Here is a 16,572-nt window from a genome sequence, read left to right as displayed (position 1 = left end):
AGACCTGGACATCAGTTGAGCTCATGGGAATGTCAACACCAAAGATAAACAGTATAGTGGAATCAGTTTTTCTTTGTCACTATGACAACAGCTTATTCCCACCATTGTCCAGCCACACACAGTTGTTCTAAACAGATAAGCACAGCGACCTGAGCCATCACTGCCTCTTAAATAGACAGGGTCACTAAGGCAGAGCAAAGGTGCCACCAAAGCCATCTGCCGGACCACTGTGACTGTGGCAGAAAAAATACAACAATATTTGAGTTCCTGTCCCTGGTTTTAATAAAGAAGCTTGGGTGGAAAATTACAACAGCAAAGTAACAAATTTAACAAACATGACTATATGACCACTTTAAAGTATTAAATGGAATCAGAGAAGTTGTGATGAAACCAAACTGGTACAGCATGGTCAATTGACCACCACATATCTAAGTTGACAAAGTGATTTAAAATAATGACTCACTTTTATCAGCACAAAAAAAAGAAACTCACTGAAAGAAGAAAAATGTAAGTGAGCTTTGTAAAGGTGCCAGATAGAGATGGACTAAATGTATGACAACAATTTGACATTTAATATTTCTCACAAGTCATCAGAGAGAGAAAAAAGGGAGCTCAAACTCAGCAACCAAGCTGCCATTTATTTTTTTTGCCAAGAGACAGAACGAGAGGCAAACTACGTCACCTGGCCATGATGAGCAGAAAAACGTCCATACATCCCAAATGCTTTTTCACATTTCCAATCTATCTCCCAAATTGGATGTTTTCTTGATCAGTTTAAAAAGGCAAAACTTTGCCCCTTTTTAAAACAGGTAGCCCATGAATATTTTCAAACTACTGACCCATTTCCATTCTTCCATTGTTTGCCATAAACTTAATTTTCTGTTGAGTAGTTTGACAACAGTTCTTCACTATTCTTATGAGTTTGGTTTTAAAGAGAGAAACTCAATTTGAATGGTCCTGGTACAACTGCTCAATGATATGAATAAATATGACCTTAATAAAAAAGGCATTTTACATACTTATAATATCTTATTGCAAAAGAAAACGTTATATTTGCTTATAGGAAAACAATGTGGAAACATTTATGGAAAAATGTTTCCTCAGGCTATAGGAGGCTTTCCTTTGGGAGGTCCTCAAGGATCAATCTTAGGGCCCGTAATTTTTCTATTTTATGTAGAAAATGTCTCATTATGACATTCTACTATCTATCTCCAAATGTTATACTTCTGTATGTATATACATTTACATGTAAAGTTCACTGTAACATTTGGCTACAAGTAATAATTATTTTCATTATTAATTAATCTGCCAATTACTTACTCAATTAATCGCTTTAAACGGTCAGAAAAAAATATTGTGAATGCTTCTTTTTTCCCCTCAGACCAAGGTGGCGTCTGATTTTGTACAACCAACAGTAAAAAAACTCAAAGATATTCAGTTTACTGTCATAGAAGACAGAGAAAAGCATCAAATCATCACATTTGAGAAGCTGGAACCAGCAAATGTTTTGGATTTTGGTTAAAAAAAAAAAAAGGAAAAAAAAGAAACTACAGTTATTCAGTTAAGAAAATTGTTGCAGATTAATTTCCTGTTGATCGACTAATCGATTAATAGACTAACTGTTGCAGCTCTACAGTAAACCTTTCTTCAAAGCTGTGTGTTTAACACTGGAAGGGGTACCAGACAAACCTTTGGCTTCTCTTGCAAATTCCAACATTTCTCATTGTGTGTTGTTTTTACCCTTTTGAAAAAAATGTTCAAATAAAATAAAAACACAAAATATACAGTGAAACATTTACACCTTTATTGTTCCTAGTCAAGTGAGTTATGGATCAATATAACCTGATTTATATCGAGAGGCACTGAACAGGAAGGTGTGACTAGGCGGCATTTGTATTCTGCTCTGTTACTGTTTGGTAAAGGCCAAATCTCTTCTCAAGAGCTTTCAATGGAATTATTGGGCCCTTTTTATAAAGTGGGTGAGGAGGTGGATGGCCAATAATTAGTTAAGATTAGATGCAATTACTAGACTGTACTGACTCGTGAGTCATACAGACATTCAACAAAAAGAAAAGAAGATCAGGTCTTATGTAAGCAAGTATAATGCAAATCCTTATGAACAACAAAAAACATATCTTCAATTACTTTTCACATACAACCACAGAAAACACGGCTGTGCCTGCAGAGTATAGTGATACTAGAATGTGTGAGAAAAAACAATTACTATTCCTAGAATGGTGTGAAGGATGAGAATTGTGTTTCTCATAAGATTTTACTCAATTGTGAATTACACTAATTATGTCTTTAAAATACAGATGAAATTTGAAAATGTAGCCCTAAGTAGTAACATGATGTCATTAAAATCGAGATTATAAAACAACAAGATTCACTCTGGTCATGAGTCTTTAAATCATGCAAAATATAAAAACACACAGTTTGGGAATTAACTCCAACTATTATCCTAGTTACAGTACGAAGACTACACCCTATAGGGGTGAAGCCATGGCTGACTGTTACATTTCAGGCAATTTGACTACGGTAAAATTTAGAGCTGAAATGATTAGGCGTTTCACAGAAAATAAATAGAAAATATATCAGAAAATAAAGTATTTTGATAATCAATTAACCATTCTCTAATTCATGTGATTATAACTTGAATATCTTTTGGTTTTGGACTGCTGGTTGGACAAAACAAACAACCCGAAGACGTCAGCTTGGGTTCTGAGAAATGGTGATGGGCGATTTTCATTATTTTCTGGCCAAAACAATTCATTTAATTTACTCAAGAAAACAATCAGCAGATTCATCGAAAATGAAAATAATTGTTAGTTGCAGCCCTAGTACAATTAATTATTAAAATCACCTTAAGGAGTAGCTGGTCCAAAACAGATAAAAGGTAGATTAGATATTGGACTTGCATTCATCAGGTGGCCTGAAATGACTCAATTGGGATGTCCATGTTGCCCTGTGTTTGCTGGATGTGCAAGTAAGCAATTGTTTGCCAACACATTAGCCATAATGACTTGATAATTGAGCAGTATGGCATGACTGTGTCTCTGTGACTTTGTTTTAGTTTGAGTCTGTCTGACTTGCTTAATGCAGCCTTAACAACTCTATAAGGACAATTTGGCAACAAATAAGGTCAAAGGCAAATTAAAGTTTGGAAAACACTCGTCTAGGCATCACTTTGAGTACTTGTTTTTCTATTAGGTTGACTGCATCTACAGTCTCCTGGAGCAACAGCTGGTATCATGTCCCACACATTCTGCACCATCTGTCAGCTGTGTCATCAGGACAGAACAAGATGTAAGTGTGAATGATTCAAGGCATGTGCTGTCCACGCCTGTTCAACAGGAAAACACAGCAGATAAGAATCTTGTTAATCCAACATTACTGGGAATAAAGAAAATTATATCAGTGAAATCATTGTGGTTCTACGGGGTAATGCATTTCAATAGCTCACTGTGTGAATAGCATAAACTAACTTGTGGCAGCCATTTATTTGTTTGTTCTGCTCCACTTTCTGATTTACTGTCATCACTGTGTGTTTGAACTATGCCAGAGCCAGTATTTCAACGGAGCACAATTCACCATTTTTGACAAACAACAGCAGCGGATCAGGCTTGATATAAGAGATACAAATCTATAAATGAATGCCTCTGATACGCCTCAGGACACTGCTGCCTATATAGCTCCAAATACTACACATGTACTGTAATGCTCAAATTTTCATGTCAGTCTATTTATACAAACCTCTAGAGCTGAAACAATTAGTCAAATAATCAATGAAATCAATAATTTTTTTAAAGCAAAAATGCCAAACATTCCCAAGTTAATTTCTCACTTTCTCACAGAATTTTCTGCTTGTCTTTGTCTTATGTGATAGCGAACTGAATATCTTTGCGTTTTGGACTGTTAGTCAAAGTAATTTTGAAAGAAATTTTCCGCTGTTTTCTGATGTTTTATAGACCAAACAATTAATTGAGAAAATAATTGCCAGATCGATAATGAAAATAATAGTTAGTTGCAGCCCCAATTTTTTTAGAATAAATGTCAAAAATGCAATGGTTCCAGCTATTCAGGTATAAATGTTTGTTAGTTTTCTATGATAGTCAACAGAGTATGTTTGGGTTTTTTGACAGTTTGACATATGCAATTTCAATATTTCAACTTGAGCTCTAGTGATGGGCATTTTCCGCTATTTTCTGACATTTTAAAGCCAAACAATTAATCAAGACAATAATCTGCAGATTCATCGATAATAAAAATAATCATTAATTGCAGCCCTAAAGATCTCTATCAGTTTAGGAGAGAAACATATCCTTCAATCCAGTGAAACAAAACATAAATCCAACACTAGTCACTTGAGGATTTAGAGCAACCTGTGGTCAACAACAATAATAAATGTATGACACTGGTTCAACATTCAGAGTTTATATAGTATTCTTAAGAGTATTCTTAACTAAGATTCTTAAAACATTTCCATATTAAACATTATATTATGGAACATGATTCTACAGATGCATTCATCATAAATGGACAGAGTCAAAGATTGTATCAAGTCCAACATGGTACAATTCAGTGCTTTACATAACCACTTTTATGGGTAAAGTGCATAAAGAATCTATATATAAACGCACATTAAATGTTAAACAACAGAGAGCTGCAGAATCACAAATAAAGCCTTCTTCAGCATGAGACTGTAGAGGCTGATGGATGAATTGAAGAATGCAGCAAAAGTATCTTATGTAAAACTAACAGTGCTGCAATACTGTTGAAAGCTGTGTGACTGGGATAATTTGGAATAAATTACATTTTACGCAGGTGACAAAATCAGTGTTGGGGCCAGTCAACAGAAGCATAAGCTTAATGTGCAGTTTCCCTTGGGTTATTTCTAACAAAAATAGAGGCTTTTAGACTGTTTTGGCCTAAAACTGTTTATAACTACACACTGTATCCTTTTTATCTGTTTGCATCATGGAGCCATAATACACAAGTATGAGATTTATTCCATTAAGACTTTGCTCCAATTGTCATTTGTTATTGCTAGTGTGTTGGTTATATTATAATTGGGAAGGGACATGTCATTCAAACTATGAATTCCTGTCTCTGTTCCTCGTGGTGGTGAGCAGAATACAGCAGTGTTCCTCTAAAGTCAGAAGATTAGGTCATTAGGGCTGTTCCAAAGACAGAATGCAGGTTTTTGCTTAAAATACTCAAGTTTTGGATCCAAATCCCAACTAATGAGAGCAGATTTGAACCAGATCTTTCCCCCAGTAGAGTCTCCATCTTTTCCCACCATCTATTTCACCATATTCCTGACATTAAGCTGGGGTCTCAATTCTCTGGTCTCTGGCTTTGGAAGAGACTTCATTCGTGTCTGCAAATGTAGACTGGACCGTCGTAGGCCACAAGTTATTACAATAGTCTATGTAGTTATACTGTAAGCGCCCCTGAAGCCTACTGTTCCTGCTCCTTTATGAGTCACTTTAATGCAGAGTTGTGCTTACCTCTAAGATAGAGTTCAAAAACAGCATAAAAAATGCATCTTACATGTAGCAAAGAGCTGTCAGATCACTATGTTTCAGGAAAGTTTAATTTATGGAAAGAGAAGAAAACTAGATTCATGACAATTTTTAATTCAAATACTGAATATATTGCATTATCCTCTTATAATGAAGCCAATAAAACAACATGAATAACATTATCTGGGTGAACTGTGCTAAATAGAGGTATATGCAGCCAGTGATAGGGGTTCCTAATTTATAGCTAAGTACATTAGTATTCTATAGAAAATCCAGTGCACAACACTAACTATCCTGTGTTGAATTTTCAGGCTATATGGTTATCAAATAGAGAACATTAATGCCCCATCAGCTATATTTTAGTACAATTATCCCCATAATAACCACCTTGTTTCCTTAATAAATGTCCACATGTTTAACCACATGCTCAACATGGAAATGAAGGTGGAGACTGATGTCACTATATTAAATGGCAAAATGCAGATGAAAGTGCCTTGGATGAGAGTGGCTTGGATTCATTGTGATTTATGAGAAAATATAAATTAATCAGGTTAATCATAAAGTCATTGTTAGCCACTATTAGCTAGCTAGAGACCAATAAAACCTTAACACCACTATTAGTGTTTATATATCGACTCATACTTCTTATCGGCAGAAAGTGAAGTCATTACCACCATAGGTGTAATGTATACAGTAGATGGAGTAGGAGTAGAAATTTCAAACATACTCTATGTGACAGCATATTGCTGGTGAGATGTGACTGCAGAGGAGCTACAGCGTGTCATCAGAGTGATGCTGCCGTTGGTTTGAAAGGAATGATGCAGTCCAGGGACTATTCTTAGGGTGGTAAACCCTGCAGAGCTACAGACTGTACCTGCAGATAAACTTCTCAAGCAGAAGTAAATGGAGCTGATGTCTGTACAGCAGCCCATAATTCGACAGATAAGGTTTCTACGGTGAATGTTAAAAGCACTCCTTTCTACTCATCTGTTAATCTGATTGAGCCAATTATCTTGTCTAATTCTGCACCTAAAACAAGATTATTTTTTGCAAGATGAAAGACAATAATCAAAGTGTCAGCACATAGATGTTGATGTCACATGCAAACCTCCACAGTTTTAGTTGAAGATAATAGCTTTCTACAGCAACTTGAAAATTAAGGACAGATAATGTAATTGTTGTTGTGCTTTCATCACATCTTGTCAGCTCCCCAACTGTGGGGGAGCTGACATTGACTGACAAGCAGCAACAACTTACCAGGAAAACAAAAAATAAAATAAAAGGCTTTTTATACTTTGCAGCAAGAGCAGAAATACAGAATTCACTCGATGTCTCGGGGTGATAGTCAGGGTGAATCAGTTATATGGTTGAAGAGGTACTGTACACATCAGCACTTTCAACATAATAACACTCTGTAGGATGACTAGAAATATTAATTGCTCCAACATGAATAGAGCAGTATATGCTGACATAACTCATTTATCTCCATCAAAATCCACAGAAGTAAGTAAACTCTGACCCCCCACTCACAGCTATATTACCCATCATCGCGAGAGGACACGCACTTCTCATTTCACTCTAATCAAAAGAATCCCAGTACTGTGCTTCACCCGACTTTCCAAACAAGTAAGGTGCCACGTTAGGCCATGGGCCTAGCAGGTGGTTTGTTCTCCCTCCTGCTGCATTTCCATCCTTAGTCCCAGGATGGAGCCTCAGTGCCAAGGTGCAGCCCACCACAGATAATGGGGAAGGCTAATGATGGCCAGCTAGGATCAATACAACAGCGCTTTACTGATGGCTCGGGGGGGGGGGAGTCATGTGGAGTTTCTAACCTCTGCACCATCCTACAAAGACGTTCCCCTCACCACTGGAGCCATATTGAGCCGCTTGCTTGTGGTCTCTGATCAATGGAGAAAAAAAGGCTACAGACAAACATAATAGCCAAAGTACAGCCCCCAATCCCAAGGTATTCATCAAGTTTCTATAAGGAAGACAGTAGAGGCTCGCTAAGGGCAAACTGTCAGTTCATTTGTCTCTGTGCACACCTGCTTGCCATTAGCGGCACGCAGATCGGTTGAAGGGATTAATTCCTTTACAATCCGGAAGTGTGTTAAGTGTTCTTAAGAAAAATGGCAAGGTCAAAATAATGTAACAGGAGAAACATGCTATTACACATATATAAAAGCTCATTTTACATGTATAGATGCACCAGGGTGATTACTGCAGCCCAACTATAATGCAAGTAATGGGCTGATCATTAGGCTCACTTCAATCCAATACAATGACTCTGACAATATTAAAGGTTTGGATTAATATTTAATGAAATTTTTGTTCTAAGTGATTATGAAAAAAATAGGTCAGCAAAACCAATTTCAGTAGTAAAAGCACAAAAATGTAGCTTGTAAATATTTAGGAAGGGTCAGACGCAGTTCAGCCCCAGTGTTGTGGTTAAGGTCAGGCTTTAGTAAAGCCCGGTGCGTGACAGGGTGTGGGATCAAGCAGAGCCATGCTCTTTTCTCCAGCATGCAGACTGACAAGCATCATCATCCCTGTGCAAATACTGCAAAGCCTGGATGAACACTGCTCTGCTGCCTGCTATAGCATTGCCTTTAAGGAACCCAAGCGAGAATTTTATTTTTCAGGTGACTGGATAAGTAAATCCCATCCTACGTCAATACTTTTTCCTGACTTACAGCCCATGCTCTGATTATATATGCTACCAACTGCTGATAGACTGTGACCACAAAAATTACAATTTCCTCCGCTGAACCAGGCTCTTGTTAACAGTTAGTAAAAAGGAGAAGGAAATGCTGGAAAACCACAGTGTTAATGGCATGCTTCCAATGTGATAGCTTCTTTATTCTGTCTGACATCCTGATTTTCAGGAGTGATAGGTCAAAGGAAAGACAACACATTCTCAAATGGCTGGGCTACTCACATTGAATTTGATGATGTCGTATATCAAATAGCGAGGGACGGGGTGACCATTCACCTTGTCAATGATCATCTCCTGCAGAGATAAAGACAAGAGTCGGGTCAAGAGAGGGAGTGGAAAAAAGGAGACAGAGTGCAAAAAGACACAGTTATTGAGATAAAGATAAATATAAATATATATATATGGAGTGGAGATGATGAGTCCTTAATATGGGCAGTCTTAACGTTATAACATGTAGAAAATGGTTCCTCTTTGAAAGTACTTATGCAGGATGGAAACTAACAGCAGGACAGTAGGGCATGAGCGCTCTCAAGGGAATGTATGTTCAGTGAGGGAGATGCCTGCAGCAATGGGAAGGACAGAAAGGAATTGGGGAGGTGGGTGTGTGGTGTGTATGTGGGGTGGGGTCTAGAGAAGGAGGACATGAAGCAGAAATAGCACTGTGCATCCATTATTCAAGGCTCTCAAATTGAGAGTCAGGTGCAGCGGTGGTGCAGGACACCCAACAGACACATGATTAGTTTTCAAATAACTGTTATACAACCATGAGATGCAGTGACAGCAGAGATGAGCATGCGAACATCACCACCGCTGATGTAGCGTATGTGAAATTAGCGTTGCAACTCTGATGCTTTACCTGGTATAAATTTGGGAGTGAAGCTCTACATTTAGAGAACTATATTTATTGCCTTGGCCCTCATAAAATATTTAGGCGACTACCTGTGCTCTACTGCTGTAACTGACAGGTAAAAGAGCAGCAGGTAAAAAGTCACTTAAAGGACCAGCTATTATGCAAAAACAGTATTTTGGGGACTGAAATACTCATATAGCCATTTTGACCAAATTAGCAAACATGGTGGTGTCATAGCGGAATGACACGAATATACAAAAATGATGATTGATTTATTTACATTCATGTTATTTAAGATTAACAATCAAAAAGAATTCAATTATTTTGGATAATTTGAGTCATGCGATGTTCCAGCTCTCTTTTGGAAAAGTTAACATTTTTAATAGTCCACTAGATGAAGCTGTTTTTATTTAGACTGGCTTTATCAGAGTTCCAGGGACTCTGCTTTAGTGGTCAGGCCAGATGAGCTTATCGTAAATATTGCAACATAGTTGCCTGCATTCCTGGCACAACTGATTAATGCACCATTTTCACTTAATTTCCTTCACAATGTGGCCTCAGACAGGATTTCTACTGGGCCTGTGTGGACATCACAGTTAAGCCACTGCTGTCCCATCTGTAATGAATGTTGGTATGCTCCAGTCCTAAAAGCGCTCGAAATGGTCAGTTTCGCAGCATCTGTTGAGACGCACGTAATAACATATGTAGTAGTGTGTGTGTGCATGTAGTGTCCAACGTAGCATTATTTCCCCACTGGCCCACATGGCCAGTAGATCGACATTTTACTGGCCCCTTGTATATTTTCACTGGCCTGGGAGCAAAAAAATTATTATTATTAAAATAACTTTTTCTCCTTCACTTAATAATTTTAGGGGCCCTAGATCACAACATTTACATTGTAGGGATGTCATTATTATCATTATTATTGTTGTTGTTATCCATCCTTGTCTAATGCAAATGACATCATGAATAGTGAGGCAGTCCACAAATTTGGCAAGGATGGGAACAATAAATTAAACACATCCTTCCAGCCACTGTGTGTGTGTTTAGGAAGCAGCTAACAATACCATCATCTGATGCTAGACGCAGCCCATAGAAGTCACATCGCTTGTTTAGACTGCTGTCCGTGTTGTTTGAATAAATGAGTTAAATGAGGGACTACACCGTCAAACAAAAGTTATATTTACATTCAGTGTTTCTCCCCAAAATGCCTTGTGTGTATGTGAGGTGTAACAAACTGTCAAATGTATTTCTTTCCTCACAAATTCAAGGAAGCAAGGAATCAAGGTAATTTGTCATTTTACAACACAGGGTTGATTTTTCTTTTACAGATTTTAAATCGTACAATGTTAACATCCACGTGTACTTGTTAGAAGTGTTCTTTCTCACTGCGTTCACAGGCTCACTGTTAAGATTTTTTGCCGCCAACAATTATTGACGGAAAGAGGGAAGGAATGTGTATTGTGTCGCCTCAGTACCAACAAAACGAGGATCTGCTCGTGAAAACATTACTCTATAGTGCTATTAGTGGTCATAAACTCCTTTTGCCTCTGTATTGAGGGCCTTTTTAAACAACCCTCATTACAGAGGCTAATGTTTTTGGTCCCAACATCTAGCTGTAATTTGAAGAAGTGCAGCTGATGGCACTTCCACATTGGCTTCACCAGTAGTGGTGGGTGCCATTTTCTCTTGTGTCATCAATCAAAAGAATTATTTCATATCTGACTGGACAAAGGACCAAACATCAACATTCATAGGCCAATGCCAGACTGGTAAAGGGGAGACAGGGGAGTGAATGGGAGGCATGCACAGCACGAAGCAAGGAGAGGTTGGAGACAAGAAATGATGTCATTCCAGGAGGCTGCCATCATTATGCATCTGGTACACTGAACCGTTGCGCAGACACAGAGCAGCGGATGAACATTAATGTGACCAAAGGAAACCACCAGGAATTCAATCTACATTGCGCATTCATCCAATATTGGAACACAAGTTGATGTAAAGCTCATTAAAAACTGTACTACAAAATAGCATGTGAAGACAAAGACCAGTGCCTTTGGGCTAAAGATGAAACATATCAGACAACACAGCTGGGCTTTTGCAGGGCTCACCGTAAACAGCCAAACACAGCCTCTCTGAACTGAGAGCCAGAAGCATCAACAGATGAATAAATGCGAGTCAAAACAAACCTTGTAGCAATCTAAACACACATCTGCACCGCTCCTTCAAAGGAACACTAATATGCTGCAATTAGATGTCCTGTCTGGGTGAGGAAACTAAATTCACTGCATCAATCAGCAACTGTTAAGCCACGAGGAAGTACAAACCTATTTTACATAAAATTGCTAAACTCTGACAAAACAAGGCCGGGAGCAAAACAAAAACAATCACAGGCAACTTATCTGTTATCTCCAGCACTGGAATACCAAACACAAACACTGTGAGACATTTCTAATCAAATCTTAGCTGACGACATGAACATGCAGAAATTTCCTTGCCTATGTTTTCAGTTAGGGAGTTTGATAATGACTTGTGCGTGTGCACCTGCTGCTGGGGTGAGCTGGGACCTGTGTGACCTAAACAGCACAAACATGCCGATAAAAGTCTGAGTCTGGTATTACAGGGTGAGGATAAGTCACCGACCCCCGCCACCACCCCGGAAAGCACACTGCTGAGCGTTACAACACAACACAGTGTGGAACAGAGAGGCAACAGTGACAGAAAATTGTAAAACATTTCATTAGCAATTTCTCCAGGACATGGATGATCATTTTCACGTCAGCCATCTTTGACAGGCTCTACCATCAGACTGAAACATGCTCTACGTTTACCTAACGTTTGGCAACTGATCTCAATTACCTGCAAGACTGAGCAGCAGAGGCAGGACGGGAACATTACAAGGTTGGAGATGGATGGGACAGGCAATGCCAGTCAAGATAGAAACCTCACCTTATGGGATTTTCAGGAAGCAACAGGAGAAGCTAGCATGGCACAATACATAATCCAAAATAAAGACAAGTATTGGGAAGAACCATAACTCACCCCATCCAATAGAGTATTTGATAAGTGGACACGTGGATCCTTCCGGAAAGGAAACTCTAGGTTCGCTATGTGGAAGATCGTGTTGTCTCTGTCGATCATGAACACTTCATTTTTTCCGTTGATCAACATCATGTACCTGCAGGAGGAGAGGATGAACCATTATGTAGTTGTAATTACAAGGTAGCAAGTAGTATTTGTACTAGTCACTATGTTAGACTCTTGATGGACTGCTGCAAGCTAGCATTACCGCTAGTGAGCTAATCTGTTAGCATGTTCACCAATTAACTGACCACTATTGGCTGTTATATTACAATACAGACCACACTGGCTGTGGGTTTTATGATGTTGTTTTATGAGTTTTTATTAAAAAAAAGGGAACAATAGATACATTTAAGTAGGAATTAATTACTGAAAATGACATTTGTTGTCTTTTACTAGTCTTTATTAGTTTCTAGGAAGTCTTTTCATAGGTGACAGGATTTAAAAGAATATCCTGTGAACTGTAACACTAATACAGAAATTGTTAAAGTAATTTATGTGAAAGGGATCCTTAAAGCACCTGAAATCTTGGCTTCAAATCTTCTATTTCTAAGTATTTCTCTATAACATTAAATATTCATGACTAAATAAGCAATAATCAAAGTAAAAAAAAAATATCTTTAGGTATTATTTAATAAGAAAGTGCCCTCAAAAACTCAGCTAATCTGCTTCATCAGGACTGTGCAGGTGTGGTTTGAGCAGACTTGATTGACAGAGTCAAATGTTGCTCAATCCAGATTGGTGCACAGAAGTATGTGACATCAGCTTTTTATAACTGTGCCCCGCCCACTTCAAACCAGTGAGAAGAGCACAGAAGAAAAAACTGAAATATAGAAATCTCTCATGTGAAATAACCAAAACTGAAAATATGTACGACCCAATTATTCATAATAAGGAGTTTGAGAAAATATGTTTTCAGGGGCTTTAAATGTAGTTTTCAAAATCTGATTAACTAGATTATGTTCACATGAATATTCATAAAGGGTAATATGTAATGTAACATTGCTACAAGTCTTTAGTTTCCCTCATTGTTTTTACATTTGGAAATTGCATTAATCATTTTCAAATCACAATCTGTCACACTTGCTTCTTCAATGACAATTACCTTGTTCTACAGTAAAAGTGGATGCAAGCTAGCAAGACTACCAAAAAGAAATGGGTCATGTGACCTTCACCTTGCAGATCAGAGTAGTCTGTCACGAGTTTCCCCACTACAGCATGTTAGCTGAACTTGCACAATTGGTCACGTGAATGATATAAAAACATAAAATAGAATTTCTCTATTTCAGTCCCAGTATGTTGGATTGTTTTCTGTGGGATTATCATCAACTATTATGACTCTCATGACACTTAATTAATACATCAAGCATTGCTCTGCTTAACTTTAATTCCTCCAGACAAACAATGCTGCCTATGATTTTCTTTAATTAGTTTATTTGGAGGACTTAATATGGTAATCAAACTCTAAAGCTGAATTGCTAGGCGCGAAGAGAAACAACACTTGAGATTTGGGTTTCACTCAGCACTACAAACTGAATGAATTTCTCTAAAGTGCAAATTGGTTGTGTTCAATTCAAATAAAACAAAAAAGTGAATGTGTAAGAGCTTTTATCATGTCTGAGAAAAGAAGAAAGATCACCAAACAGATACCTGCTAATTACAACATATTACCAAAGCAATCACATTTCCTTTAATCTACTGTAGCTGTGCTTTAATTGCCTAGGAACCAGAGAAATCTGTGAGCTCATGTTTTATTTGCTCTGGCAGTTGCACCTGGTCCCCCTCCCATTTCCAGCCGACCTGGATCTGGTCGGGCCAATCACAACAGTATATTTAAAATGGGGAGGGTTTGATACGATGACTGTACAGAGGAACACATTTTTGTAAACAACCAAGATGGCTGCCGCTGATGTGGAACGTTCTGTTGAATCCGCTATTGCGTCAGTATTAAAACGAACTGGACCTCTGATGGCAAAAACAGCAACCCTCGTTCACTGGCATATCGATGCTACACCATCACAACTCATCTCTGCATGCTGTAGTCTATTTACTTTTTTCCATTGCTCAGTGTTACATCCCATGTTTCATTGCTTTGATTGGTTGTAGGTCTATCCAATTGCGTCCAGAGGCATTTTGGTCTGTGCCCGTTGATAACGCCCCTTGGAAATTGAAAATTGTGATGTCAGGCTAGTGCTTTATGGGCACTATCATTGCAAACAAAGGTTTTTTGAACAGTGTGACTACTTGGCAAAAAAATACCTCTCGTAACTAGATAATTTTTTATACTAAAAGAGTAGTTTCTTAGTTCAGTTAGTATTTGTGCACCTATTTACAGCCATGCAAATAAAATGTTTCTTACAATGACTTGCAAACAAATTCTCTTTTCTGCTGCAATAGTCCCTGGTTGCCTTGCACCAACACAAAAAGCCTTTACTTGTAGGAGATTACTCTATCTTCAAATTGCATACATCACCAGTGCTTAGGTGATTTGTTTGCATGAGCACAAAGCTCAACTAATCCACGGCCAGCCTTTGCAGGTGAGATAAAGACTTGGAACATAAAAAACAAAAAATCATTTCCAGTCTCCCACAAATTCAACTTCTGCAGCTATCATTAGCAACTTTAACATCCGTTTGATGCAACAAATGTAATCCATTGCAGTAGTTCTACAATATATACTATCATTAATATTTAAATGTTAAATGTTTTGTTAAGACGCTCATTGTTGGTGTTATACCTTGTTGTAATAATTATTGGATTAGACTGAATTACACTGCAAAGGTTTTACTGTTATTTTCTCCATCTTATTCTGTATGTTTCCCTTTTTTGGCTTCAGTAAAAGTAAAATTATAAGTAGAACCAATAGAGAAACTCCAAAGACATGATATTGCTGGAAAATTATTTTTTCATCCATGATTGCACTCGACTGGGAGATTCAAAAAGGGTGAGAGCAGTGACTGTTAGACTGTTAAAATAGCTGTCAAAATAGGCCAGCTTACCAGCATGGGCCACGATATAAGCATTTGGCTGGTAATAATTTGACTCCACTCTTCCTCTACATTATGCTCACAGGTGTGCCAAGTTGCTGGAGTATGAAGCACAGACATTAAGACCCTCACACTTCACCTTTTAGACTAGTATCAGCCTTATACCTTCATCTCCACTCAGATATACTACAGTGGAGAGGGAATAACACGAGTGCACAATTCAGGTGTGAACTCAAATTTTCTATTTGAGGCACAATCGTCTCCGGAGGTGTAAACATTAAAAATAATCTGTTAACAGCACCCATTCCATATGAGCTGATCTGTTATAATATAAACACCCCATCTGGACATAGTCATCCAAAATTTTTTAAACCAAATTACAATTTCAAGCAATCATCCTTCTCTGCATGAGCTGCTCAATTTAGAAAGACTAGCCTAATATGTGGCATATGACATACATTTCAGTCTGATTGGGGCTAAATTTAGTTATGCTAGATCAGTTACTTGTATGAGGTCAGTTTGTTTATATAAGGTAAATAATAAATAAGGTAATAATAATTATACAAATGGGGATAAAATGAAACCACCATATAATCAAAGTCACTGTCATACATCAAATTATTGGTAATTTTAAATAGCAAAATATACAGGCTATACAAAATAGAATAGTCCTGAATAATATCCAGAGTCACGAGTACAAGCAAAGCGTTCATACCAAATGTTTATTGTTTGATCAACGGAGTCGGCTTACCATTGAGTTGGCAGACATTATAGGCAAATTCAAATGAGTGACAGCAAACACACAAAATCCTTGATCCTCCCTTCTGTTGGTTCCCAACGACTAACAGAAAAGATGGGCCACACCAAAAAACACAGGCACCACTGTTGCCTTTGTGTTGTCCTCCAGAATTGTCCTCAACTTTAACAACAGTAAGCATTCACTGCTGATAGATCTCTGTAATTTACTGGGATGCAAGCATTTCTGTTACTCTGAAAATTATTTGGATTTTCAAAACACAATTGTTTCATTTCAATATAAATGTATTTGGATATAATGTGCTTCTGTAATATTAGCATACCCTGCATCACCCTACATATGGGCATGTGAACATGGTTTTAAGACAAACGCAAAAAAAATGTGAACCTATGCTTTAACGTTAAACATGCCCACAAGCTTTGGGCTCGTGAGAGGCAATAGAGACGCTACTATTTTGAGTCACAACAGAGCAGTACAGTCACCATTAAAACTCAAGTCTAAATCTCTGAACAATCTGCTGCATAAACTTGCCTAAGATGTTATATCTAAACCAGCACCAAAGGATTATTTCCATCATCAAGTACACCGATTATTTTTCGTTTAACGTATCACTTAATTGTTTAGTTAAAGATGTCAGCGAAAATACTCATTAACAT

The 16,572-nt window shown here is 37.8% G+C and overlaps 1 protein-coding gene across 4 annotated transcripts in view; it reads right to left on the bottom strand.

Moving 5' to 3' along the window:
• The window catches only part of rngtt (RNA guanylyltransferase and 5'-phosphatase), a 91,663-nt gene that overhangs the window by 52,650 nt on the left and 22,441 nt on the right, over nt 1-16,572 (bottom strand). For 3 of the 4 annotated variants that reach the window (XM_044168328.1, XM_044168330.1, XM_044168331.1), the window contains 2 exons: nt 12,134-12,269; nt 8,464-8,535 (listed from right to left, as the gene is read on the bottom strand). In XM_044168328.1, coding sequence (XP_044024263.1) covers nt 8,464-8,535; nt 12,134-12,269 — 208 coding nt within the window. The remainder of the gene's footprint in view (nt 1-8,463; nt 8,536-12,133; nt 12,270-16,572) is intronic. The other variant, XM_044168329.1, reaches the window with a different exon arrangement.

The sequence above is a fragment of the Siniperca chuatsi genome, linkage group LG16 (assembly GCF_020085105.1).
Source record: "Siniperca chuatsi isolate FFG_IHB_CAS linkage group LG16, ASM2008510v1, whole genome shotgun sequence".
NCBI lineage: Eukaryota > Metazoa > Chordata > Actinopteri > Centrarchiformes > Sinipercidae > Siniperca > Siniperca chuatsi.
Note: the sequence above shows the minus strand (reverse complement) of the source record. Positions and strands in the feature narration are given on the sequence as shown.